Source organism: Salmo trutta, chromosome 3 (assembly GCF_901001165.1).
Source record: "Salmo trutta chromosome 3, fSalTru1.1, whole genome shotgun sequence".
Lineage (NCBI taxonomy): Eukaryota > Metazoa > Chordata > Actinopteri > Salmoniformes > Salmonidae > Salmo > Salmo trutta.
This window is the reverse complement of record NC_042959.1, coordinates 1,782,466-1,810,079: the sequence shown is the minus strand read 5'-3', so window position 1 is coordinate 1,810,079 and position 27,614 is coordinate 1,782,466. Positions and strand designations below refer to the sequence as shown.

The window sequence follows — 27,614 nt, the reverse complement described above, 5'->3', positions numbered from 1 at the left end:
TAACATCTTGACCATGTTCTGTTATAATATCCACCCGGCACAGCCAGAAGAGGACTGGCCACCCCTCATAGCCTGGTTCCTCTCTAGGTTTCTTCCTAGGTTTTTGGCCTTTCTCAGGAGTTTTTCCTAGGGAGTTTTTCCCAGCCACCGTGCTTCTTTCACATGCATTGCTTGCTGTTTGGGGTTTTAGGCTGGGTTTCTGTACAGCACTTTGAGATTTCAGCTGATGTACGAAGGGCTATATAAATAAATTTGATTTGATTTGATATTATCCTCATATTGACAGCCAGGAGGCAGTATATGACCGTGTTATCATCTATTATCCTCATATTGACAGCCAGGTGGCAGTATATGACCTGTTAACATCTATTATCCTCATATTGACCAGCAGGTGGCAGTATATGACCGTGTTAACATCTATTATCCTCATATTGACAGCCAGGTGGCAGTATATGACCGTGTTAACATCTATTATCCTCATATTGACAGCCAGGTGGCAGTATATGACCGTGTTAACATCTATTATCCTCATATTGACAGCCAGGTGGCACTATATGACCGTGTTAACATCTCTTATCCTCATATTGACAGCCAGGTGGCAGTATATGACCGTGTTAACATCTATTATCCTCATATTGACAGCCAGGTGGCAGTATATGACCGTGTTAACATCTATTATCCTCATATTGACAGCCAGGTGGCAGTATATGACCGTGTTAACATCTATTATCCTCATATTGACAGCCAGGTGGCAGTATATGACCTGTTAACATCTATTATCCTCATATTGACCAGCAGGTGGCAGTATATGACCGTGTTAACATCTATTATCCTCATATTGACAGCCAGGTGGCAGTATATGACCTGTTAACATCTATTATCCTCATATTGACAGCCAGGTGGCAGTATATGACCGTGTTAACATCTCTTATCCTCATATTGACAGCCAGGTGACTGTATATGACCGTGTTAACATCTATTATCCTCATATTGACAGCCAGGTGGCAGTATATGACCGTGTTATCATCTATTATCCTCATATTGACAGCCAGGTGGCAGTATATGACCGTGTTAACATCTATTATCCTCATATTGACAGCCAGGTGGCAGTATATGACCTGTTAACATCTATTATCCTCATATTGACAGCCAGGTGGCAGTATATGACCTGTTAACATCTATTATCCTCATATTGACCAGCAGGTGGCAGTATATGACCGTGTTAACATCTATTATCCTCATATTGACAGCCAGGTGGCAGTATATGACCTGTTAACATCTATTATCCTCATATTGACAGCCAGGTGGCAGTATATGACCGTGTTAACATCTCTTATCCTCATATTGACAGCCAGGTGACTGTATATGACCGTGTTAACATCTATTATCCTCATATTGACAGCCAGGTGGCAGTATATGACCGTGTTAACATCTATTATCCTCATATTGACCAGCAGGTGGCAGTATGTGCCTTGATAACATCTATTATCCTCATATTGACAGCCAGGTGGCAGTATATGACCCTGTTAACATCTATTATCCTCATATTGACAGCCAGGTGGCAGTATAAGACCGTGTTAACATCTATTATCCTCATATTGACAGCCAGGTGGCAGTATATGACCATGTTATCATCTATTATCCTCATATTGACAGCCAGGTGGCAGTATATGACCGTGTTAACATCAATTTTCCTCATATTGACAGCCAGGTGGCAGTATATGACCGTGTTAACATCTATTATCCTCATATTGACAGCCAGGTGGCAGTATATGACCGTGTTAACATCTATTATCCTCATATTGACAGCCAGGTGGCAGTATAAGACCGTGTTAACATCTATTATCCTCATATTGACAGCCAGGTGGCAGTATATGACCGTGTTATCATCTATTATCCTCATATTGACAGCCAGGTGGCAGTATATGACCGTGTTAACATCAATTTTCCTCATATTGACAGCCAGGTGGCAGTATATGACCGTGTTAACATCTATTATCCTCATATTGACAGCCAGGTGGCAGTATATGACCGTGTTAACATCTATTATCCTCATATTGACCAGCAGGTGGCAGTATATGACCTGTTAACTTTTCAGAAACGCAGCACTTTTAATTTTTTTTTTAGAACGACTGATTTGTGAATACAAATGTCGACCAATTTCTGTTTATTTGGTGTTTTATACCTAATAAGGAAATATATTTAATCTCACAGCCTATTAGACCATTTTCCTATTACAACAACAATGGTTTGGTTTTGAAATGTACCATTAACAAGCATTTTATTGGAGGAAACAGAGACGAGACCTACGTTACCTGGGTGTGTACTGATCAATCATTCAAGGTGTTTTGATGGATCCAGCTCTATAAAGTTCAGTGACCTAGCTGTCTTACCTGTCTAATTTAAAGGTTTAAGATATGGCCGTGACTGTGCAATAAAACAATGAGTCAGGATCATCCTCCCAACCATATTAAACCTCTCCTACTCGACGTAGCTACCTCAGTTCAGAATAATAAAAAAAAGATTTATCTCTTCCTTGTCTGCTTGTGTTAAACTGTGTGGAATGTTGGCTAGTTAAAAGTGTTTGGTTAATCTTCACTTTATTGTTGAAGTATATGTTGTATAGTTGACGTGACCAACAACATTAAAGAGGACAACTACATTTGACCACCACACCATCTCTCACAATGTCTCTTTTTATCCGTGACAGATATACTACACATAAGAAATGGACTGGCGTGCTTGTTCCTCTTAGACTGGTCCCAGCTCTGTTAGTGCTATCATGCAGATAGTTCCCTTAGTGCTATCATGCAGATAGTTCCCTTAATGCTATCATGCAGATAGTTCCCTTAGTGCTATCATGCAGATTGTTCCCTTAGTTCCCTTAGTGCTATCATGCAGATAGTTCCCTTAGTTCCCTTAGTTCCCTTAGTGCTATCATGCAGATAGTTCCCTTAGTTCCCTTAGTGCTATCATGCAGATAGTTCCCTTAGTTCCCTTAGTGCTATCATGCAGATAGTTCCCTTAGTGCTATCATGCAGATAGTTCCCTTAGTGCTATCATGCAGATAGTTCCCTTAGTGCTATCATGCAGGTAGTTCCCTTAGTGCTATCATGCAGGTAGTTCCCTTAGTGCTATCATGCAGATAGTTCCCTTAATGCTATCATGCAGGTAGTTCCCTTAGTGCTATCATGCAGATAGTTCCCTTAGTTCCCTTAGTGCTATCATGCAGATAGTTCCCTTAATGCTATCATGCAGATAGTTCCCTTAGTGCTATCATGCAGATAGTTCCCTTAGCGCTATCATGCAGATAGTTCCCTTAATGCTATCATGCAGGTAGTTCCCTTAGTGCTATCATGCAGATAGTTCCCTTAGTGCTATCATGCAGATAGTTCCCTTAGTGCTATCATGCAGATAGTTCCCTTAGTGCTATCATGCAGATAGTTCCCTTAGTGCTATCATGCACATAGTTCCCTTAGTGCTATCATGCAGATAGTTCCCTTAATGCTATCATGCAGGTAGTTCCCTTAGTTCCCTTAGTGCTATCATGCAGATAGTTCCCTTAATGCTATCATGCAGATAGTTCCCTTAATGCTATCATGCAGATAGTTCCCATAATGCTATCATGCAGATAGTTCCCTTAATGCTATCATGCAGATAGTTCCCTTAGTGCTATCATGCAGATAGTTCCCTTAGTGCTATCATGCAGATTGTTCCCTTAGTGCTATCATGCAGATTGTTCCCTTAGTGCTATCATGCAGATAGTTCCCTTAGTGCTATCATGCAGATTGTTCCCTTAATGCTATCATGCAGATAGTTCCCTTAATGCTATCATGCAGATTGTTCCCTTAGTTCCCTTAGTGCTATCATGCAGATAGTTCCCTTAGTTCCCTTAATGCTATCATGCAGATAGTTCCATTAGTGCTATCATGCAGATAGTTCCCTTAGTTCCCTTAGTGCTATCATGCAGATAGTTCCCTTAGTGCTATCATGCAGATTGTTCCCTTAGTGCTATCATGCAGATAGTTCCCTTAGTGCTATCATGCAGATAGTTCCCTTAGTGCTATCATGCAGATAGTTCCCTTAGTGCTATCATGCAGATAGTTCCCTTAGTGCTATCATGCAGATAGTTCCCTTAGTGCTATCATGCAGGTAGTTCCCTTAATGCTATCATGCAGGTAGTTCCCTTAGTGCTATCATGCAGATAGTTCCCTTAGTTCCCTTAGTGCTATCATGCAGATAGTTCCCTTAATGCTATCATGCAGATAGTTCCCTTAGTGCTATCATGCAGATAGTTCCCTTAGTGCTATCATGCAGATAGTTCCCTTAGTTCCCTTAGTGCTATCATGCAGATAGTTCCCTTAGTGCTATCATGCAGATAGTTCCCTTAGTGCTATCATGCAGATGGTTCCCTGATCTCTATTATTCCAAATTCCCAGTACATCCAGCAGATTCTGCATTGCACTGAGTTCAATTAATGAAAGCCTAGTTGTATCTGATGACTTAATCAAATAATATGAATTCATTCTTCGTGTTTGCAATGCCAGAGACGTCAGCCTGCAGTTGTGAGAGAATCCCCACAGTGAGGATTGAGGGCTCTTTTCTCTGCTTTTTATACAAATGAAGCCTACGACTCTGGAGAATCACGATGCTGGAGGCCCCCAACGCTGGAGGCCCCCGACGCTGGAGGCCCCCGACGCTGAATGGCCCCAGACGCTGAATGGCCCCCGACGCTGAATGGCCCGCGACGCTGGAGGCCCCCGATGCTGGCTAATATATGAGCCACATCCTGTTGTGAAGTGAACGTTGTAGAGCGTTGACAATGGCTGAGTGTCAAATGACACGCTATTCCCTTTCTAGTGCACTACTAATGACCAGGCTCTGATCTAAAGAAGTCCACTATATAGGGAACAGGGTGCCGTGTGGGACTCACACACAGTGAATAGCAAATCAACTTCATTATGCTGCCAATTATATCCCTTTGTCTAACGATCCCACTCCGACTGGATTGGGCGTGAACATTTTTACTGTGTGTCCCTTAGCGAACAGTGACAGGGTCTACCTCCAAAATGGCGCCCTACTCTATATATATATAGTGCACTACCTTAGCCCATAGGACTCTGGTCAACAGTAGTGCACTATATAGGGAATAGGGAGCCATTTTGGACGCAGGTCACTGATTTAAATAAGTCTGTTTTTCCATGAATGTAAACAACCATCTGTTCTCTCTGCTCCATCCTGTTACAGTCAGTTTTAATGAGTTTCTGTTACAACCAAAGATAACGGCTTGATCAATCAACACGTCTTTGAATTCATTGGACAAGAGTAGTTAATTATTTAGAAGTACCATAGACAGTTAGATGAAGCAGCGAAACATTAAAAACATTTACACATGCAATGCCTTCTTTCACCTTTGAACCTCAGTCAGTCAGTGATCTTAAGGTAGAAGCCAGACAGTCAAGGTTAGGCCATTCAATTCAGACAGTTTCACCACAACCTTATTAAGGTCCTTTATAAAGTCTCATATTAATCCTCAAATAGGGCCAGGAGTTTTTCCCTGATCCATACCACATGATCTGACCAAGGCTATATAACTAGGACCCAGAGTTCATCCTAGTTATCCCACATGGTCAGGTAACTGTAGGGTCCAGAGTTCATCCTAGTTATACCACACGGTCAGGTAACTGTAGGGTCCAGAGTTTATCCTAGTTATCCCACACGGTCAGGTAACTGTAGGACCCAGAGTTCATCCTCGTTATCCCACACGGTCAGGTAACTGTAGGGTCCAGAGTTCATCCTAGTTATACCACACGGTCAGGTAACTGTAGGACCCAGAGTTCATCCTAGTTATACCACACGGTCAGGTAACTGTAGGGTCCAGAGTTCATCCTCGTTATCCCACACGGTCAGGTAACTGTAGGACCCAGAGTTCATCCTAGTTATACCACACGGTCAGGTAACTGTAGGGTCCAGAGTTCATCCTAGTTATACCACACGGTCAGGTAACTGTAGGACCCAGAGTTCATCCTCGTTATCCCACACGGTCAGGTAACTGTAGGACCCAGAGTTCATCCTAGTTATACCACACGGTCAGGTAACTGTAGGGCCCAGAGTTCATCCTAGTTATACCACACGGTCAGGTAACTGTAGGGTCCAGAGTTCATCCTCGTTATCCCACACGGTCAGGTAACTGTAGGACCCAGAGTTCATCCTCGTTATACCACACGGTCAGGTAACTGTAGGGTCCAGAGTTCATCCTAGTTATACCACACGGTCAGGTAACTGTAGGACCCAGAGTTCATCCTCGTTATCCCACACGGTCAGGTAACTGTAGGACCCAGAGTTCATCCTAGTTATACCACACGGTCAGGTAACTGTAGGGCCCAGAGTTCATCCTAGTTATACCACACGGTCAGGTAACTGTAGGGTCCAGAGTTCATCCTAGTTATACCACACGGTCAGGTAACTGTAGGGTCCAGAGTTCATCCTCGTTATCCCACACGGTCAGGTAACTGTAGGGTCCAGAGTTTATCCTAGTTATACCACGCGGTCAGGTAACTGTAGGGGTAGGGTCCAGAGTTTATCCTAGTTATACCACACGGTCAGGTAACTATAGGGTCCAGAGTTTTTCTTGCTCAGGTCAGTTGTGAGATCAGGAAAAACTCCTGGTCCTAGTCATCATCATTGATAAGATGCTTTAACAACAATAAGTGCAGCAATTCCGATTTCCTTTCTGTTGACACTAATATCACTCCACACAGCAGTATAGTGTCCTGTCCAGGCGGTGTACTCCATACAGCAGTATAGTGTCCTATCCAGGGGTGTACTTATGCGTCAATATATTATATTAACAGACGCTTTAATCCAAAGTGACTTATGGGCCGTTCTGGTTCACTGTACAGAAACAGGAGATGGACTCCTGTCCTATGGGCCGTTCTGGTTCACTGTACAGAAACAGGAGATGGACTCCTGTCCTATGGGCCGTTCTGGTTCACTCTACAGAAACAGGAGATGGACTCCTGCCCTATGGGCCGTTCTGGTTCACTGTACAGAAACAGGAGATGGACTCCTGCCCTATGGGCCGTTATGGTTCACTCTACAGAAACAGGAGATGGACTCCTGCCCTATGGGCCGTTCTGGTTCACTCTACAGAAACAGGAGATGGACTCCTGCCCTATGGGCCGTTCTGGTTCACTCTACAGAAACAGGAGATGGACTCCTGCCCTATGGGCCGTTCTGGTTCACTCTACAGAAACAGGAGATGGACTCCTGCCCTATGGGCCGTTCTGGTTCACTGTACAGAAACAGGAGATGGACTCCTGCCCTATGGGCCGTTCTGGTTCACTGTACAGAAACAGGAGATGGTCTCCTGCCCTATGGGCCGTTCTGGTTCACTCTACAGAAACAGGAGATGGACTCCTGCCCTATGGGCCGTTCTGGTTCACTGTACAGAAACAGGAGATGGTCTCCTGCCCTATGGGCCGTTCTGGTTTACTCTACAGAAACAGGAGATGGACTCCTGCCCTATGGGCCGTTCTGGTTCACTGTACAGAAACAGGAGATGGTCTCCTGCCCTATGGGCCGTTCTGGTTCACTCTACAGAAACAGGAGATGGACTCCTGCCCTATGGGCCGTTCTGGTTCACTGTACAGAAACAGGAGATGGACTCCTGCCCTATGGGCCGTTCTGGTTCACTGTACAGAAACAGGAGATGGACTCCTGCCCTATGGGCCGTTCTGGTTCACTCTACAGAAACAGGAGATGGACTCCTGCCCTATGGGCCGTTCTGGTTCACTGTACAGAAACAGGAGATGGACTCCTGCCCTATGGGCCGTTCTGGTTCACTCTACAGAAACAGGAGATGGTCTCCTGCCCTATGGGCCATTCTGGTTCACTCTACAGAAACAGGAGATGGTCTCCTGCCCTATGGGCCGTTCTGGCTCGGACAAGGCTTATTTTTTATTTTTACAGCAGCCTCAGATTCTCTTTCTAATGGTGCTAATATCACTCCATACAGCAGCCTCAATCAGACGGCAGATCAATCAATCAATCAGACGGCAAATCAATCAATCAACCAATCAGACGGCAGTAGGAGGGTTTCCTCCATTCCTCCTGTTCAGAGACATCCTCCTTAGTGACCGGGTCCTGAACGATCCCTCAGGGTGAATACTGTCTGGTTTATCCTCACACCTGAACACCATGAGGAATCCATTCCTGTAGTTCTTATTCATCCAGCCGTACAGGAGCGGGTTGGCGAAGGTGGAGCACATGGCTACGATGTGGAAGAGAGTATAGATGAGCTTGTATTGTCTTAAGCTGAGCACCAGGTCTAGGTCACTGGCTAGTTGAAACACGTGGAAGGGCAGCCAGCATGTGGCGAAGACCACAACCACCATAACCAGCATCTTGGTGGTCTTCTTCCTGCGTTGGACGGCGTCGATGCGGCTCGCTGGACTCACGTGGTTCTTCAGCTTCACCCAGATGCAGATGTAGGCATAACTGATGATGGAGAGTGGCAGCACGTACTGCAGCAGTAACATAGACAGGCTGTAAATGACTCCGTCTCTGCTGCTGCCGTAAGGCCACTTCTCATAGCAGACTGAGATCCTCAGGTTGATGGACGGGATCTCCTCCTGACGGTACTCTCTGAAGATGGCGAGCGGGCTGGCCAGCACGGCGGACAGCGTCCAGGTGAAAGCCATGATGAGCAGGCTGCTTCGCCAGGTGAGCCGTTGGCCCAGGTGGAACACGATACACCTGTAGCGCTCCAGAGCGATGACGGCCAGCGTCAGGATCGACACGTGCACGCTCACCGCCTGGGCGAACGGGACCATGTGACACAGCACCGCGCCGAACTTCCACTCGTCGAGCAAGGTATAAACCAGAGTGAACGGTAAACACAAAGTATCCACCAACAGGTCGGCCAGGGCCAGGTTAGCAATGAAGAAGTTAGTGACTGTCCTCATGTTCCGGAAGTGGATGATCATGTAGATGACTAGGGCGTTGCCTACTAGGCCCAGTAAGATGATCAGACTATACGCTGTGATCAAAGCAGCCTGGACTCCTACATGCTTGGTGATGTCAGAGTGGAACCCCGGCCGGTCGAGGTGGAGGCCGAGACTGTCGTTACCCAGGATGCCTTGCTGCCAGTGGGTGGAGGCGGTGTCCATGTGGACTGGCTGTTGGAGAGGTCTGGGTTTAAAGAGTCTGAGGGGTCATGTTGCCTGCTGGGAGGGAAGGAGGGAGGCTTACTGGAGCTGGTCAGTCAGTCCAAATACAGCCTATATAGTCCAATACTGATGGTACCACTGCAGAGTCCGGGACACTGAGGCCAAATAGTCCAAATGGTCCTGTTCAGATACACTGGGAGCACTGCCTGTTCTGGTCTGGTCATTCAGTCTACTGGTAGGGAAGGCAACACTGCAGGGTCTGTTAGTCAGCTGGGAAGTTCAGATACCTGCAGTGAGAGAAACAACAGATGGAACATTCTCAGTGATAAGAGGAGAGGGGTCAGGGGTCAGGTGAAGGACAAATACTACAACGGCCAGAGTAAAACAAGAGCCTAATATGGGTTGTTAGCTCTCTGAGTCTGCAGGAGGCTACAGCTAACATAGGGAGGTTCCTAGATAGCCCTGCAGGAGGCTACAGCTAACATAGGGAGGTTCCTAGATAGCCCTGCAGGAGGCTACAGCTAACATAGGGAGGTTCCTAGATAGCCCTGCAGGAGGCTCCAGCTAACATAGGGAGGTTCCTAGATAGCCCTGCAGGAGGCTACAGCTAACATAGGGAGGTTCCTAGATAGCCCTGCAGGAGGCTGCAGCTAACATAGGGAGGTTCCTAGATAGCCCTGCAGGAGGCTACAGCTAACATAGCGAGGTCCCTAGATAGCCCTGCAGGAGGCTACAGCTAACATAGCGAGGTCCCTAGATAGCCCTACAGGAGGCTCCAGCTAACATAGGGAGGTTCCTAGATAGCCCTGCAGGAGGCTACAGCTAACATAGCGAGGTCCCTAGATAGCCCTGGCTTCTCAATATACACCCTGATATACAACATTACTCATCTCCCTCTCTCTGGTCTATCTCTCTGTCTGTCTCAGGTCTGTCTTTCTTTCTCTCTCTTTCTCTGTTGGTCTCTCTCTCTATGTTGGTCTCTCTCTCCCCCTCTCTCTCTCTCTAACTCTCTCTCTCTCTCCCCCTCCCTCTCTCTCTCTCTCTCCCCCCTCTCTCTCTCCCCCTCTCTCTCTCTCTAACTCTCTCTCTCCCCCTCCCTCTCTCTCTCTCCCCCTCCCCTCTCTCTCTCTCTCTCCGTGTACCTACAATATTGTGCTGTTCGTTCTAGGTTGTAATTTGTGGAAGTCTATATAATTCATGATCAGTGGGCATCCCTCCTGTAGTACCCTACGGTCCGGGTTTATAGTTTATGTGTGTGTTTATAATTCATGATCAGTGGGCATCCCTCCTATCCTTCCTCACTGTGTGTTTATAGGAGAGGGCTTGAGGAGAGAGATATATACTGCTGCATGGCGCACATTGTTTACTGTCTCTGTGTCCTTTGTCTCCACCACAAAACTAGAACATTGTTTACTGTCTTTGTGTCCTTTGTCTCCACCACAAAACCAGAACACTGTTTACTGTCTCTGTGTCCTGTATCTCCACCACAAAACCAGAACACTGTTTACTGTCTCTGTGTCCTGTATCTCCACCACAAAACCAGAACACTGTTTACTGTCTCTGTGTCCTTTGTCTCCACCACAAAACCAGAACACTGTTTACTGTCTCTGTGTCCTGTATCTCCACCACAAAACCAGGACATTGTTTACTGCTGGCAAAAACATTTCCCAGATCCAGAAATCTTGGTTAGTTTGGAAGATTCCTGATTCCCCAGAATCAGAAGGGAATAAGCATGAAATCCAGAATACTCCCATTTCTGGAAAATCTGGGAATTTTAGGAAAGTTACTGGTATTTTGCAACCCCAAATTACACCCTAATCCCTAAATAGTGCACTACTTTAAAGCCCAAGTAGGGTGTTATTTTATAACTTTCTCACCTCCCCTTGATCAGCACTAAATTAGCCAGGAGAGGAGTTAATCATTTTATTGTATTTTTATTTAACTAGGCAAGTCAATTAAGAACAAATTCTTATTTACAATGACGGCCTGCCAGGAGGCAAAAGACCTCCTGCGGTGACGGAGGCTGGGATTAAATATCCAATCTAAAACAGTTTTAAAGTAACTTTATATATCCAATCTAAAACAGTTTTAAAGTAATTTATATATCCAATCTAAAACAGTTTTAAAGTAACTTTAAGACTGCATCTCAATTTGCACCTTATCCCCCTAAATAGGGTCTCTGGTCAAAATTGGTGCACTATACAGGGGACAGGTTCACTATACAGGGGACAGGTTCAATATACAGGGGACAGGTGTACTATACAGGGGACAGGTTCCCTATACAGGGGACAGGTGCACTATACAGGGGACAGGTGCACTATACAGGGGACAGGTGAACTATACAGGGGACAGGTGAACTATACAGGGGACAGGTGTACTATACAGGGGACAGGTGTACTATACAGGGGACAGGTGCACTATACAGGGGACAGGTGAACTATACAGGGGACAGGTGTACTATACAGGGGACAGGTGCACTATACAGGGGACAGGTTCACTATACAGGGGACAGGTTCACTATACAGGGGACAGGTTCACTATACAGGGGAAAGGTGCACTATACAGGGGACAGGTGCACTATACAGGGGACAGGTTCACTATACAGGGGACAGGTTCACTATACAGGGGACAGGTGCACTATACAGGGGACAGGTGAACTATACAGGGGACAGGTTCACTATACAGGGGACAGGTGCACTATACAGGGGACAGGTGTACTATACAGGGGACAGGTGTACTATACAGGGGACAGGTGAACTATACAGGGGACAGGTGTACTATACAGGGGACAGGGAAACTATACAGGGGACAGGTGTACTATACAGGGGACAGGTGAACTATACAGGGGACAGGTGTACTATACAGGGGACAGGTATACTATACAGGGGACAGGTATACTATACAGGGGACAGGTGAACTATACAGGGGACAGGTGTACTATACAGGGGACAGGTATACTATACAGGGGACAGGTGTACCATACAGGGGACAGGTGTACTATACAGGGGACAGTTATACTATACAGGGGACAGGTGCACTATACAGGGGACAGGTGCACTATACAGGGGACAGGTGTACTATACAGGGGACAGGTGTACTATACAGGGGACAGGTGTACTATACAGGGGACAGGTGGACTATACAGGGGACAGGTGCACTATACAGGGGACAGGTGTACTATACAGGGGACAGGTGTACTATACAGGGGACAGGTGTACTATACAGGGGACAGGTGAACTATACAGGGGACAGGTGCACTATACAGGGGACAGGTGCACTATACAGGGGACAGGTTCACTATACAGGGGACAGGTGTACTATACAGGGGACAGGTATACTATACAGGGGACAGGTGTACTATACAGGGGACAGCTGAACTATACAGGGGACAGGTGAACTATACAGGGGACAGGTGTACTATACAGGGGACAGGTGTACTATACAGGGGACAGGTGTACTATACAGTGGACAGGTGAACTATACAGGGGACAGGTGTACTATACAGGGGACAGACAGACATTAATGACACTCAGGTTGTCATGGTAATACCCTGTCACCAGAGGACAGCAGAGACCGTCCTAGAGACATTAACGACACTCAGGTTGTCATGGTAATACCCTGTCACCAGAGGACAGCAGAGACCGTCCTAGAGACATTAACGACACTCAGGTTGTCATGGTAATACCCTGTCACCAGAGGACAGCAGAGACCGTCCTAGAGACATTAACGACACTCAGGTTGTCATGGTAATACCCTGTCACCGTAGGGCAGCAGAGACCGTCCTAGAGACATTAACGACACTCAGGTTGTCATGGTAATACCCTGTCACCAGAGGACAGCAGAGACCGTCCTAGAGACATTAACGACACTCAGGTTGTCATGGTAATACCCTGTAACCAGAGGGCAGCAGAGACCGTCCTAGAGACATTAACAACACTCAGGTTGTCATGGTTCCACCTGTCACCAGAGGACAGCAGAGACCGTCCTAGAGACATTAACAACACTCAGGTTGTCATGGTAATACCCTGTCACCAGAGGACAGCAGAGACCGTCCTAGAGACATTAACGACACTCAGGTTGTCGTGGTAATACCCTGTCACCAGAGGACAGCAGAGACCGTCCTAGAGACATTAACGACACTCAGGTTGTCATGGTAATACCCTGTCACCGTAGGGCAGCAGAGACCGTCCTAGAGACATTAACAACACTCAGGTTGTCATGGTTCCACCTGTCACCAGAGGACAGCAGAGACCGTCCTAGAGACATTAACGACACTCAGGTTGTCATGGTTCCACCTGTCACCAGAGGACAGCAGAGACCGTCCTAGAGACATTAACGACACTCAGGTTATCATGGTAATACCCTGTCACCAGAGGACAGCAGAGACCATCCTAGAGACATTAACAACACTCAGGTTGTCATGGTTCCAGCTGTCACCAGAGGACAGTAGAGACCGTCCTAGAGACATTAACAACACTCAGGTTGTCATGGTAATACCCTGTCACCAGAGGGCAGCAGAGACCGTCCTAGAGACATTAACGACACTCAGGTTGTCATGGTTCCACCTGTAACCAGAGGACAGCAGAGACCGTCCTAGAGACATTAACAACACTCAGGTTGTCATGGTAATACCCTGTCACCAGAGGACAGCAGAGACCATCCTAGAGACATTAACGACACTCAGGTTGTCATGGTAATACCCTGTCACCGTAGGGCAGCAGAGACCGTCCTAGAGACATTAACGACACTCAGGTTGTCATGGTTCCACCTGTCACCAGAGGACAGCAGAGACCGTCCTAGAGACATTAACGACACTCAGGTTGTCATGGTAATACCCTGTAACCAGAGGACAGCAGAGACCGTCCTAGAGACATTAACAACACTCAGGTTGTCATGGTAATACCCTGTCACCAGAGGACAGCAGAGACCGTCCTAGAGACATTAACGACACTCAGGTTGTCATCGTTCCACCTGTAACCAGAGGACAGCAGAGACCGTCCTAGAGACATTAACAACACTCAGGTTGTCATGGTAATACCCTGTCACCAGAAGACAGCAGAGACCATCCTAGAGACATTAACAACACTCAGGTTGTCATGGTTCCACCTGTCACCAGAGGACAGCAGAGACCGTCCTAGAGACATTAACAACACTCAGGTTGTCATGGTAATACCCTGTCACCAGAGGACAGCAGAGACCGTCCTAGAGACATTAACGACACTCAGGTTGTCATGGTAATACCCTGTCACCGTAGGGCAGCAGAGACCGTCCTAGAGACATTAACGACACTCAGGTTGTCATGGTAATACCCTGTAACCAGAGGGCAGCAGAGACCGTCCTAGAGACATTAACAACACTCAGGTTGTCATGGTTCCACCTGTCACCAGAGGACAGCAGAGACCGTCCTAGAGACATTAACAACACTCAGGTTGTCATGGTTCCACCTGTCACCAGAGGACAGCAGAGACCGTCCTAGAGACATTAACGACACTCAGGTTGTCATGGTTCCACCTGTCACCAGAGGACAGCAGAGACCGTCCTAGAGACATTAACGACACTCAGGTTGTCATGTTAATACCCTGTCACCAAAGGACAGCAGAGACCATCCTAGAGACATTAACAACACTCAGGTTGTCATGGTTCCACCTGTCAGCAGAGGACAGCAGAGACCGTCCTAGAGACATTAACAACACTCAGGTTGTCATGGTAATACCCTGTCACCAGAGGACAGCAGAGACCGTCCTAGAGACATTAACGACACTCAGGTTGTCATGGTTCCACCTGTCACCAGAGGACAGCAGAGACCGTCCTAGAGACATTAACGACACTCAGGTTGTCATGTTAATACCCTGTCACCAAAGGACAGCAGAGACCATCCTAGAGACATTAACAACACTCAGGTTGTCATCGTTTCACCTGTCAGCAGAGGACAGCAGAGACCGTCCTAGAGACATTAACAACACTCAGGTTGTCATGGTAATACCCTGTCACCAGAGGGCAGCAGAGACCGTCCTAGAGACATTAACGACACTCAGGTTGTCATGGTAATACCCTGTAACCAGAGGACAGCAGAGACCATCCTAGAGACATTAACAACACTCAGGTTGTCATGGTAATACCCTGTCACCAGAGGACAGCAGAGACCGTCCTAGAGACATTAACGACACTCAGGTTGTCATGGTTCCACCTGTAACCAGAGGACAGCAGAGACCGTCCTAGAGACATTAACAACACTCACGTTGTCATGGTAATACCCTGTCACCAGAGGACAGCAGAGACCGTCCTAGAGACATTAACGACACTCAGGTTGTCATGGTAATACCCTGTCACCGTAGGGCAGCAGAGACCGTCCTAGAGACATTAACGACACTCAGGTTGTCATGGTAATACCCTGTAACCAGAGGGCAGCAGAGACCGTCCTAGAGACATTAACAACACTCAGGTTGTCATGGTTCCACCTGTCACCAGAGGACAGCAGAGACCGTTCTAGAGACATTAACAACACTCAGGTTGTCATGGTAATACCCTGTCACCAGAGGACAGCAGAGACCGTCCTAGAGACATTAACGACACTCAGGTTGTCATGGTTCCACCTGTCACCAGAGGACAGCAGAGACCGTCCTAGAGACATTAACGACACTCAGGTTGTCATGTTAATACCCTGTCACCAGAGGACAGCAGAGACCATCCTAGAGACATTAACAACACTCAGGTTGTCATGGTTCCACCTGTCAGCAGAGGACAGCAGAGACCGTCCTAGAGACATTAACAACACTCAGGTTGTCATGGTAATACCCTGTCACCAGAGGGCAGCAGAGACCGTCCTAGAGACATTAACGACACTCAGGTTGTCATGGTAATACCCTGTAACCAGAGGACAGCAGAGACCGTCCTAGAGACATTAACGACACTCAGGTTGTCATGGTTCCACCTGTAACCAGAGGACAGCAGAGACCGTCCTAGAGACATTAACAACACTCAGGTTGTCATGGTAATACCCTGTCACCAGAGGACAGCAGAGACCGTCCTAGAGACATTAACAACACTCAGGTTGTCATGGTAATACCCTGTCACCAGAGGGCAGCAGAGACCGTCCTGGAGACATTAACAACACTCAGGTTGTCATGGTAATACCCTGTCACCGTAGGGCAGCAGAGACCGTCCTAGAGACATTAACGACACTCAGGTTGTCATGGTAATACCCGGACAGCAGAGACCGTCCTAGAGACTTTAATGACACTCAGGTTGTCATGGTTCCACCTGTCACCAGAGGACAGCAGAGACAGTCCTAGAGACATTAACAACACTCAGGTTGTCATGGTAATACCCTGTCACCAGAGGACAGCAGAGACCGTCCTAGAGACATTAACGACACTCAGGTTGTCATGGTAATACCCTGTCACCAGAGGGCAGCAGAGACCGTCCTAGAGACATTAACAACACTCAGGTTGTCATGGTAATACCCTGTCACCAGAGGACAGCAGAGACCGTCCTAGAGACATTAACAACACTCAGGCTGTCATGGTAATACCCTGTCACCAGAGGACAGCAGAGATCGTCCTAGAGACATTAACAACACTCAGGTTGTCATGGTAATACCCTGTCACCAGAGGGCAGCAGAGACCGTCCTAGAGACATTAACGACACTCAGGTTGTCATGGTAATACCCTGTCACCAGAGGACAGCAGAGACCGTCCTAGAGACATTAACGACACTCAGGTGTGTCCTAATTTACCCATTATATGTCCCTTTTAAAATAGATGTGTTTTCTGTTGTCCTTTGCTGAAGCTTGAATTGTTTCCTGTGTGCGGTCGTTTCCTGAGTGAGGTTTTGAGACCTAGTGGTTATCTTTTCGTTATTTAATTCATTGTCTTCCTTATTCTTCTTCTTCTTCTTCACAATTGTGCTGTGATCCCGCGGCTACCGTTTCCCAGTAAAGTATTATGTTAATCCTTAACCACTGATTCCGCGTCTCGTATTTTCTCTGCACCTGGGTCCAACCTCACCACGTCACAATAGGGTGCCGTTTGGGACTCACACAAAAAACACAGCGTGAAGAAATCTCCTTGATTATGTGCACAAGGAAAAACTCTGTAGATGGTCTCTAAATAGAATCTATTAATTGAAATTCAGTGCACACCACACGCATGCTGGTCGACTCTCAGTACAGCGCTCTCACCATCCTCCTGCCAGGTAGCTTGCTCAATAGCTGATGATGTCAAATTAAATGTACACGTTAAATTGTGTGCAAGTTTGAAGGTGTTCTTGGACTGTGAGTTTGGGGAAACAGAATCATTACTGGCTCAAAAACAATCAAATACTGTGTGTCCCAAATCGTACCCTATGCCATGTACACTTCACTACTTTGGTATGACCTATTATCTGATATGACCTGATATGATCTGTTATCTGATATAATCTATTATCTGATATCTGTTATCTGATATGATCTGATATGATCTGATATAATCTGATATGATCTGATATGATCTGTGATCTATGATCTGATCTGATCTGATATAATCTGATCTGATCTGATATAATCTGATATAATCTGATATGATATGATATAATCTGATATAATCTGATATGATCTGATATAATCTGATATGATATAATCTGATCTGATATGATATAATCTGATATGATCTGATATAATCTGATATGATCTGATATGATATAATCTGATCTGATATGATATAATCTCATATGATCTGATATAATCTGATTTAATCTGATATAATCTGATATGATCTGATATGATATAATCTGATATGATATAATCTGATATGATCTGATATGATCTGATATGATATAATCTGATCTGATATAATCTGATATGATCTGATATGATATAATCTGATATGATCTGATATAATCTGATATGATCTGATATGATATAATATGATATGATCTGATATGATATGATCTGTGATCTGTTATCTGATATAATCGGTGATCTGTTATCTGATATAATCTGATCTGATATGATCTGTGATCTGATATAATCTGTGATCTGTTATCTGATATAATCTGATATGATCTGATATAATATGATATAATCTGATATGACCTGATATGATCTGTGATCTGTTATCTGATATGATCTGATATGATCTGATATGATCTGATATGATATAATCTGATATGATCTGATATGACCTATTATCTGATATTAGGGGTGAGCAAAGTTATCTACCCTCCCAGCACCTTATCCCTCCCAGACTCAGCCTCCAACCCTCCCAGCACCTTATCCCTCCCAGACTCAGCCCCCAACCCTCCCAGCACCTTATCCTTCCCAGCCTCAGCCACCAACCCTCCCAGCACCTTATCCCTCCCAGCCTCAGGCTCCAACCCTCCCAGCACCTTATCCCTCCCAGCCTCAGCCTCCAACCCTCCCAGCACCTTATCCCTCCCAGCCTCAGCCTCCAACCCTCCCAGCACCTTATCCCTCCCAGCACCTTATCTCTCCCAGCATCTTATCCCTCCCAGCCTCCAACCCTCCCAGCACCTTATCCCTCCCAGACTCAGTCTCAGGCTCCAACCCTCCCAGCACCTTTTCCCTCCCAGCCTCAGCCACCAACCCTCCCAGCACCTTATCCCTCCCAGACTCAGTCTCAGGCTCCAACCCTCCCAGCACCTTATCCCTCCCAGCCTCAGCCACCAACCCTCCCAGCACCTTATCCCTCCCAGCCACCAACCCTCCCAGCACCTTATCCCTCCCAGCCTCAGCCACCAACCCTCCAAGCACCTTATCCCTCCCAGACTCAGTCTCAGGCTCCAACCCTCCCAGCACCTTATCCCTCCCAGCCTCAGCCACCAACCCTCCCAGCACCTTATCCCTCCCAGCCTCAGCCACCAAACCTCCAAGCACCTTATCCCTCCCAGACTCAGTCTCAGGCTCCAACCCTCCCAGCACCTTATCCCTCCCAGCCTCAGCCTCCAACCCTCCCAGCACCTTATCCCTCCCAGCCTCAGCCACTAACCCTCCCAGCACCTTATCCCTCCCAGCCTCCAACCCTCCCAGCACCTTATCCCTCCCAGACTCAGTCTCCAACCCTCCCAGCACCTTATCCCTCCCAGACTCAGTCTCCAACCCTCCCAGTACCTTATCCCTCCCAGACTCAGCCTCCAACCCTCCCAGCACCTTATCCCTCCCAGACTCAGCCCCCAACCCTCCCAGCACCTTATCCTTCCCAGCCTCAGCCACCAACCCTCCCAGCACCTTATCCCTCCCAGCCTCAGGCTCCAACCCTCCCAGCACCTTATCCCTCCCAGCCTCAGCCTCCAACCCTCCCAGCACCTTATCCCTCCCAGCACCTTATCCCTCCCAGCATCTTATCCCTCCCAGCCTCCAACCCTCCCAGCACCTTATCCCTCCCAGACTGAGTCTCAGGCTCCAACCCTCCCAGCACCTTTTCCCTCCCAGCCTCAGCCACCAACCCTCCCAGCACCTTATCCCTCCTAGACTCAGTCTCAGTCTCCAACCCTTCCAGCACCTTATCCCTCCCAGCCTCAGCCACCAACCCTCCCAGCACCTTATCCCTCCCAGCCTCAGCCACCAACCCTCCAAGCACCTTATCCCTCCCAGACTCAGTCTCAGGCACCAACCCTCCCAGCACCTTATCCCTCCCAGACTCAGTCTCAGGCTCCAACCCTCCCAGCACCTTATCCCTCCTAGACTCAGCCTCAGCCACCAACCCTCCCAGCACCTTATCCCTCCCAGCCTCATTCTCCAACCCTCCCAGCACCTTATCCCTCCCAGACTCAGCCCCCAACCCTCCCAGCACCTTATCCTTCCCAGCCTCAGCCACCAACCCTCCCAGCACCTTATCCCTCCTAGCCTCAGGCTCCAACCCTCCCAGCATCTTATCCCTCCCAGCCTCAGGCTCCAACCCTCCCAGCACCTTATCCCTCCCAGACTCAGTCTCCAACCCTCCCAGCACCTTATCCCTCCCAGCCTCCAACCCTCCCAGCACCTTATCCCTCCCAGACTCAGCCTCCAACCCTCCCAGCACCTTATCCCTCCCAGACTCAGCCCCCAACCCTCCCAGCACCTTATCCCTCCCAGCCTCAGCCACCAACCCTCCCAGCACCTTATCCCTCCCAGCCTCAGGCTCCAACCCTCCCAGCACCTTATCCCTCCCAGACTCAGTCTCCAACCCTCCCAGCACCTTATCCCTCCCAGCCTCAGCCTCCAACCCTCCCAGCACCTTATCCCTCCCAGCCTCAGCCTCCAACCTTCCCAGCACCTTATCCCTCCCAGCACCTTATCCCTCCCAGCATCTTATCCCTCCCAGCCTCCAACCCTCCCAGCACCTTATTCCTCCCAGACTCAGTCTCAGGCTCCAACCCTCCCAGCACCTTATCCCTCCCAGCCTCAGCCTCCAACCCTCCCAGCACCTTATCCCTCCCAGACTCAGTCTCAGGCTCCAACCCTCCCAGCACCTTATCCTTCCCAGCCTCAGCCACCAACCCTCCCAGCACCTTATCCCTCCCAGCCTCAGCCTCCAACCCTCCCAGCACCTTATCCCTCCCAGCACCTTATCCCTCCCAGCATCTTATCCCTCCCAGCCTCCAACCCTCCCAGCACCTTATCCCTCCCAGACTGAGTCTCAGGCTCCAACCCTCCCAGCACCTTATCCCTCCCAGCCTCAGCCTCCAACCCTCCCAGCACCTTATCCCTCCCAGACTCAGTCTCAGTCTCCAACCCTCCCAGCACCTTATCCCTCCCCGCCTCAGCCACCAACCCTCCCAGCACCTTATCCCTCCCAGCCTCAGCCACCAACCCTCCAAGCACCTTATCCCTCCCAGACTCAGTCTCAGGCTCCATCCCTCCCAGCACCTTATCCCTCCCAGCCTCAGCCACCAACCCTCCAAGCACCTTATCCCTCCCAGACTCAGTCTCAGGCTCCAACCCTCCCAGCACCTTATCCCTCCCAGACTCAGTCTCCAACCCTCCCAGCACCTTATCCCTCCCAGCCTCAGCCACCAACCCTCCTAGCACCTTATCCCTCCCAGCCTCAGCCACCAACCCTCCCAGCACCTTATCCCTCCCAGCCTCCAACCCTCCCAGCACCTTATCCCTCCCAGACTCAGCCTCCAACCCTCCCAGCACCTTATCCCTCCCAGACTCAGCCCCCAACCCTCCCAGCACCTTATCCCGCCCAGCACCTTATCCTTCCCAGCCTCAGCCACCAACCCTCCCAGCACCTTATCCCTCCCAGCCTCAGGCTCCAACCCTCCCAGCACCTTATCCCTCCCAGCCTCAGCCTCCAACCCTCCCAGCACCTTATCCCTCCCAGCACCTTATCCCTCCCAGCATCTTATCCCTCCCAGCCTCCAACCCTCCCAGCACCTTATCCCTCCCAGCCTCAGCCTCCAACCTTCCCAGCACCTTATCCCTCCCACAACCTTATCCCTCCCAGCATCTTATCCCTCCCAGCCTCCAACCCTCCCAGCACCTTATTCCTCCCAGACTCAGTCTCAGGCTCCAACCCTCCCAGCACCTTATCCCTCCCAGCCTCAGCCTCCAACCCTCCCAGCACCTTATCCCTCCCAGACTCAGTCTCAGGCTCCAACCCTCCCAGCACCTTATCCTTCCCAGCCTCAGCCACCAACCCTCCCAGCACCTTATCCCTCCCAGCCTCAGCCTCCAACCCTCCCAGCACCTTATCCCTCCCAGCACCTTATCCCTCCCAGCATCTTATCCCTCCCAGCCTCCAACCCTCCCAGCACCTTATCCCTCCCAGACTGAGTCTCAGGCTCCAACCCTCCCAGCACCTTATCCCTCCCAGCCTCAGCCTCCAACCCTCCCAGCACCTTATCCCTCCCAGACTCAGTCTCAGTCTCCAACCCTCCCAGCACCTTATCCCTCCCCGCCTCAGCCACCAACCCTCCCAGCACCTTATCCCTCCCAGCCTCAGCCACCAACCCTCCAAGCACCTTATCCCTCCCAGACTCAGTCTCAGGCTCCATCCCTCCCAGCACCTTATCCCTCCCAGCCTCAGCCACCAACCCTCCAAGCACCTTATCCCTCCCAGACTCAGTCTCAGGCTCCAACCCTCCCAGCACCTTATCCCTCCCAGACTCAGTCTCCAACCCTCTCAGCACCTTATCCCTCCCAGCCTCAGCCACCAACCCTCCTAGCACCTTATCCCTCCCAGCCTCAGCCACCAACCCTCCCAGCACCTTATCCCTCCCAGCCTCCAACCCTCCCAGCACCTTATCCCTCCCAGACTCAGCCTCCAACCCTCCCAGCACCTTATCCCTCCCAGACTCAGCCCCCAACCCTCCCAGCACCTTATCCCGCCCAGCACCTTATCCTTCCCAGCCTCAGCCACCAACCCTCCCAGCACCTTATCCCTCCCAGCCTCAGGCTCCAACCCTCCCAGCACCTTATCCCTCCCAGCCTCAGCCTCCAACCCTCCCAGCACCTTATCCCTCCCAGCACCTTATCCCTCCCAGCATCTTATCCCTCCCAGCCTCCAACCCTCCCAGCACCTTATTCCTCCCAGACTCAGTCTCAGGCTCCAAACCTCCCAGCACCTTATCCCTCCCAGCCTCAGCCTCCAACCCTCCCAGCACCTTATCCCTCCCAGACTCAGTCTCAGGCTCCAACCCTCCCAGCACCTTTTCCCTCCCAGCCTCAGCCACCAACCCCCCCAGCACCTTATCCCTCCCAGACTCAGTCTCAGGCTCCAACCCTCCCAGCACCTTATCCCTCCCAGACTCAGCCTCAGGCTCCAACCCTCCCAGCACCTTATCCCTCCCAGCCTCAGCCACCAACCCTCCCAGCACCTTATCCCTCCCAGCCTCAGCCACCAACCCTCCAAGCACCTTATCCCTCCCAGACTCAGTCTCAGGCTCCAACCCTCCCAGCACCTTATCCCTCCCAGCCTCAGCCACCAACCCTCCCAGCACCTTATCCCTCCCAGCCTCAGCCACCAACCCTCCAAGCACCTTATCCCTCCCAGACTCAGTCTCAGGCTCCAACCCTCCCAGCACCTTATCCCTCCCAGCCTCAGCCACCAACCCTCCCAGCACCTTATCCCTCCCAGCCTCAGCCACCAACCCTCCCAGCACCTTATCCCTCCCAGCCTTCAACCCTCCCAGCACCTTATCCTTCCCAGACTCAGTCTCCAACCCTCCCAGCACCTTATCCCTCCCAGACTCAGTCTCCAACCCTCCCAGCACCTTATCCCTCCCAGACTCAGTCTCCAACCCTCCCAGCACATTATCCCTCCCAGACTCAGTCTCCAACCCTCCCAGCACCTTATCCCTCCTTGCCTCCAACCCTCCCTGCACCTTATCCCTCCCAGCCTCCAACCCTCCCAGCACCTTATCCCTCCCAGCCTCAGCCTCCAACCCTCCCAGCACCTTATCCCTCCCACCCTCAGTCTCCAACCCTCCCAGCACCTTATCCCTCCCAGACTCAGTCTCCAATCCTCCCAGCACCTTATCCCTCCCAGCATCTTATCCCTCCCAGCCTCCAACCCTCCCAGCACCTTATCCCTCCCAGACTCAGTCTCAGGCTCCAACCCTCCCAGCACCTTTTCCCTCCCAGCCTCAGCCACCAACCCTCCCAGCACCTTATCCCTCCCAGACTCAGTCTCAGGCTCCAACCCTCCCAGCACCTTTTCCCTCCCAGCCTCAGCCACCAACCCTCCCAGCACCTTATCCCTCCCAGACTCAGTCTCAGGCTCCAACCCTCCCAGCACCTTATCCCTCCCAGCCTCAGCCTCCAACCCTCCCAGCACCTTATCCCTCCCAGACTCAGTCTCAGGCTCCAACCCTCCAAGCACCTTATCCCTCCCAGACTCAGTCTCAGGCTCCAACCCTCCCAGCACCTTATCCCTCCCAGCCTCAGCCACCAACCCTCCAAGCACCTTATCCTTCCCAGACTCAGTCTCAGGCTCCAACCCTCCCAGCACCTTATCCCTCCCAGACTCAGTCTCCAACCCTCCCAGCACCTTATCCCTCCCAGCCTCAGCCACCAACCCTCCTAGCACCTTATCCCTCCCAGCCTCAGCCACCAACCCTCCCAGCACCTTATCCCTCCCAGCCTCCAACCCTCCCAGCACCTTATCCCTCCCAGACTCAGCCTCCAACCCTCCCAGCACCTTATCCCTCCCAGACTCAGCCCCCAACCCTCCCAGCACCTTATCCCTCCCAGCACCTTATCCTTCCCGGCCTCAGCCACCAACCCTCCCAGCACCTTATCCCTCCCAGCCTCAGGCTCCAACCCTCCCAGCACCTTATCCCTCCCAGCCTCAGCCTCCAACCCTCCCAGCACCTTATTCCTCCCAGCACCTTATCCCTCCCAGCATCTTATCCCTCCCAGCCTCCAACCCTCCCAGCACCTTATTCCTCCCAGACTCAGTCTCAGGCTCCAACCCTCCCAGCACCTTATCCCTCCCAGCCTTAGCCTCCAACCCTCCCAGCACCTTATCCCTCCCAGACTCAGTCTCAGGCTCCAACCCTCCCAGCACCTTTTCCCTCCCAGCCTCAGCCACCAACCCCCCCAGCACCTTATCCCTCCCAGACTCAGTCTCAGGCTCCAACCCTCCCAGCACCTTATCCCTCCCAGCCTCAGCCACCAACCCTCCCAGCACCTTATCCCTCCCAGCCTCAGCCACCAACCCTCCAAGCACCTTATCCCTCCCAGACTCAGTCTCAGGCTCCAACCCTCCCAGCACCTTATCCTTCCCAGCCTCAGCCACCAACCCTCCCAGCACGTTATCCCTCCCAGCCTCAGCCACCAACCCTCCCAGCACCTTATCCCTCCCAGCCTTCAACCCTCCCAGCACCTTATCCTTCCCAGACTCAGTCTCCAACCCTCCCAGCACCTTATCCCTCCCAGACTCAGTCTCCAACCCTCCCAGCACCTTATCCCTCCCAGACTCAGTCTCCAACCCTCCCAGCACATTATCCCTCCCAGACTCAGTCTCCAACCCTCCCAGCACCTTATCCCTCCCAGCCTCCAACCCTCCCAGCACCTTCTCCCTCCCAGCCTCCAAGCCTCCCAGCACCTTATCCCTCCCAGCCTCAGCTTCCAACCCTCCCAGCACCTTATCCCTCCCACCCTCAGTCTCCAACCCTCCCAGCACCTTTTCCCTCCCAGACTCAGTCTCCAATCCTCCTAGCACCTTATCCCTCCCAGCCTCAGCCACCAACCCTCCCAGCACCTTATCCCTCCCAGACTCAGCCTCAGCCACCAACCCTCCCAGCACCTTATCCCTCCCAGCCTCAGCCACCAACCCTCCAAGCACCTTATCCCTCCCAGACTCAGTCTCAGGCTCCAACCCTCCAAGCACCTTATCCCTCCCAGCCTCAGCCTCCAACCCTCCCAGCACCTTATCCCTCCCAGCCTCAGCCACCAACCCTCCCAGCACCTTATCCCTCCCAGCCTCAGCCACCTTATCCCTCCCAGCACCTTATCCCTCCCAGCCTCCAACCCTCCCAGCACCTTATCCCTCCCAGACTAAGTCTCCAACCCTCCCAGCACCTTATCCCTCCCGGACTCAGTCTCCAACCCTCCCAGCACCTTATCCCTCCCAGACTCAGTCTCCAACCCTCCCAGCACCTTATCCCTCCCAGCCTCCAACCCTCCCAGCACCTTATTCCTCCCAGCCTCCAACCCTCCCAGCACCTTATCCCTTCCAGCCTCAGACTCCAACCCTCCCAGCACCTTATCCCTCCCAGCCTCAGTCTGCAACACTCCCAGAAATTCAGCTCCAGGGGAGACAAACACAGATACAATGGAAGGCCAGAAGGAATTGAGACTGAAATATGGAATCAGAAGCACCCTGCATGTGTCTGGGTCAGAAATAAGGCTTGTGGATTAATACATCTATCTGGGTTGGTGGGTTTGTGTTTATTATGCAGGCTATACTGAGATTGGGATCATAATAACTGCCTACCTACACTTAATATTATAAAACAACCTTCCTTCATTCTCAGCTCGAATCACTCTTTGTCAATGTGTCGCTGTCAGCAGACATATGGTAATAGCATTCAGACAGACAGGGGGACAGACAGACAGGGAGACGGACGGACGGGCGGACAGGGGGACAGACAGGGGGACAGACAGACAGACAGACAGGGGTACAGACAGGGGTACAGACAGACAGGGGGACAGACAGACAGACAGACAGACAGACGGACGGACGGACGGACGGACGGACGGACGGACGGACGGACGGACGGACGGACGGACGGACGGATTGACGGACGGACGGACGGACAGGGGGACAGACAAGAAGACAGGGGACAGACAGACAGACAGACGGACAGGGGTACGGACAGACGGACAGACGGACAGACAGACAGACAGACAGACAGACAGACAGACAGACAGACAGACAGACAGACAGACAGACAGACAGACAGACAGACAGACAGACAGGCAGGCAGGCAGGCAGGCAGACAGACAGACAGACCGATGGGGGATAGAGAATGGGTGCAGTTTATCTGAAGTATTAGGTGCTTAGTAATTGTCTCCAGGGCTTTCTAAAGAGCAGGCATTTGTCTGCAATAAGCTGTAAGCTGCCATCAACCCACACACAAAAAAACTAGTGAAATGTATGCTATAGACTTTTGATGTAGACTTTACTATCGACGTGTAAATCTCACGATTTATATACGACACTAAAGTAAACTCACCATCGTAGACCCCTATTCATGATCTAATGACAACGTCTATTATTGTGTTAGGTTTAGGCTATATGGTTGTTATTTCGTTGTCTCATTAGCCTCTATTCACCAAAGACAGTGCTAATACATTTAATCAGAATCCATCACGCTGTATCGGTGAAAATTGGGAGGTGATGAAAGTGCGTTGCGTTAAAGCTACGGACGTAACTTTTGATCCCTAAACTATTAACCGTGATATATCACCGTCACGCTTTGGTCATCGCATTATAAAACCGGTCGATCAAGAGTCAATTTTTTAATTTTTAATTTAATTTTTTAATCATGTCAATGTATGCTCCAAATCAGTTCTATATTATTGTACAGGTAAACTGCATACATCTTCAGTAACCTATCCAATCATTCAATTACTCACCTTTCCCCCTCTTAGTCGCAGGCTTTAGCTCCTTGGTAAACGAGTCTTCAAATGAGATGTTGCACGGAACAAGTGAAAATCCTGAAGCTCCTCCTGAGCAGAGAGCGGAGTGAAGCGCACATATGCTGTGTGTGCTCTCTCTCCTTTTATTTCTCTCTCTCTTTCTCTCTCTCTCTCCTTTATCTCTCTCTCTCCTTTTATTTCTCTCTCTCGTTCTCTCTCTCTCCTTTATCTCTCTCTCTTTCTCTCTCTCTCTCCTTTATCTCTCTCTCCTTTATCTCTCTCTCTCTCCTTTTATCTCTCTCTCTCTCCTTTTATCTCTCGCTCTCTCCTTTTATTTCTCTCTCTCTCCGTTTATTTATCTCTCTCTCTCTCCT

The 27,614-nt window shown here is 50.1% G+C and overlaps 1 protein-coding gene across 1 annotated transcript; it reads right to left on the bottom strand.

Annotated features, from left to right (window-relative positions):
- Window positions 1–7,930: 7,930 nt before the first annotated feature.
- Window positions 7,931–27,322, bottom strand: LOC115164650 (neuropeptide Y receptor type 2-like). Its single transcript, XM_029717355.1, has 2 exons — window positions 27,238–27,322; window positions 7,931–9,457 (listed from the first exon to the last, which is right to left on the bottom strand). Exon 2 carries the CDS (start codon window positions 9,168–9,170, stop codon window positions 8,079–8,081), a length of 1,092 nt encoding a protein of 363 aa, XP_029573215.1. The 5' UTR covers window positions 9,171–9,457; window positions 27,238–27,322; the 3' UTR covers window positions 7,931–8,078.
- Window positions 27,323–27,614: the final 292 nt, after the last annotated feature.

Coding starts and splice junctions, on each gene's coding strand:
- LOC115164650 (XM_029717355.1), bottom strand. CDS start 9,170: ATGGACACCGCCTCCACCCACTGGCAGCAAGGCATCCTGGGTAACGAC.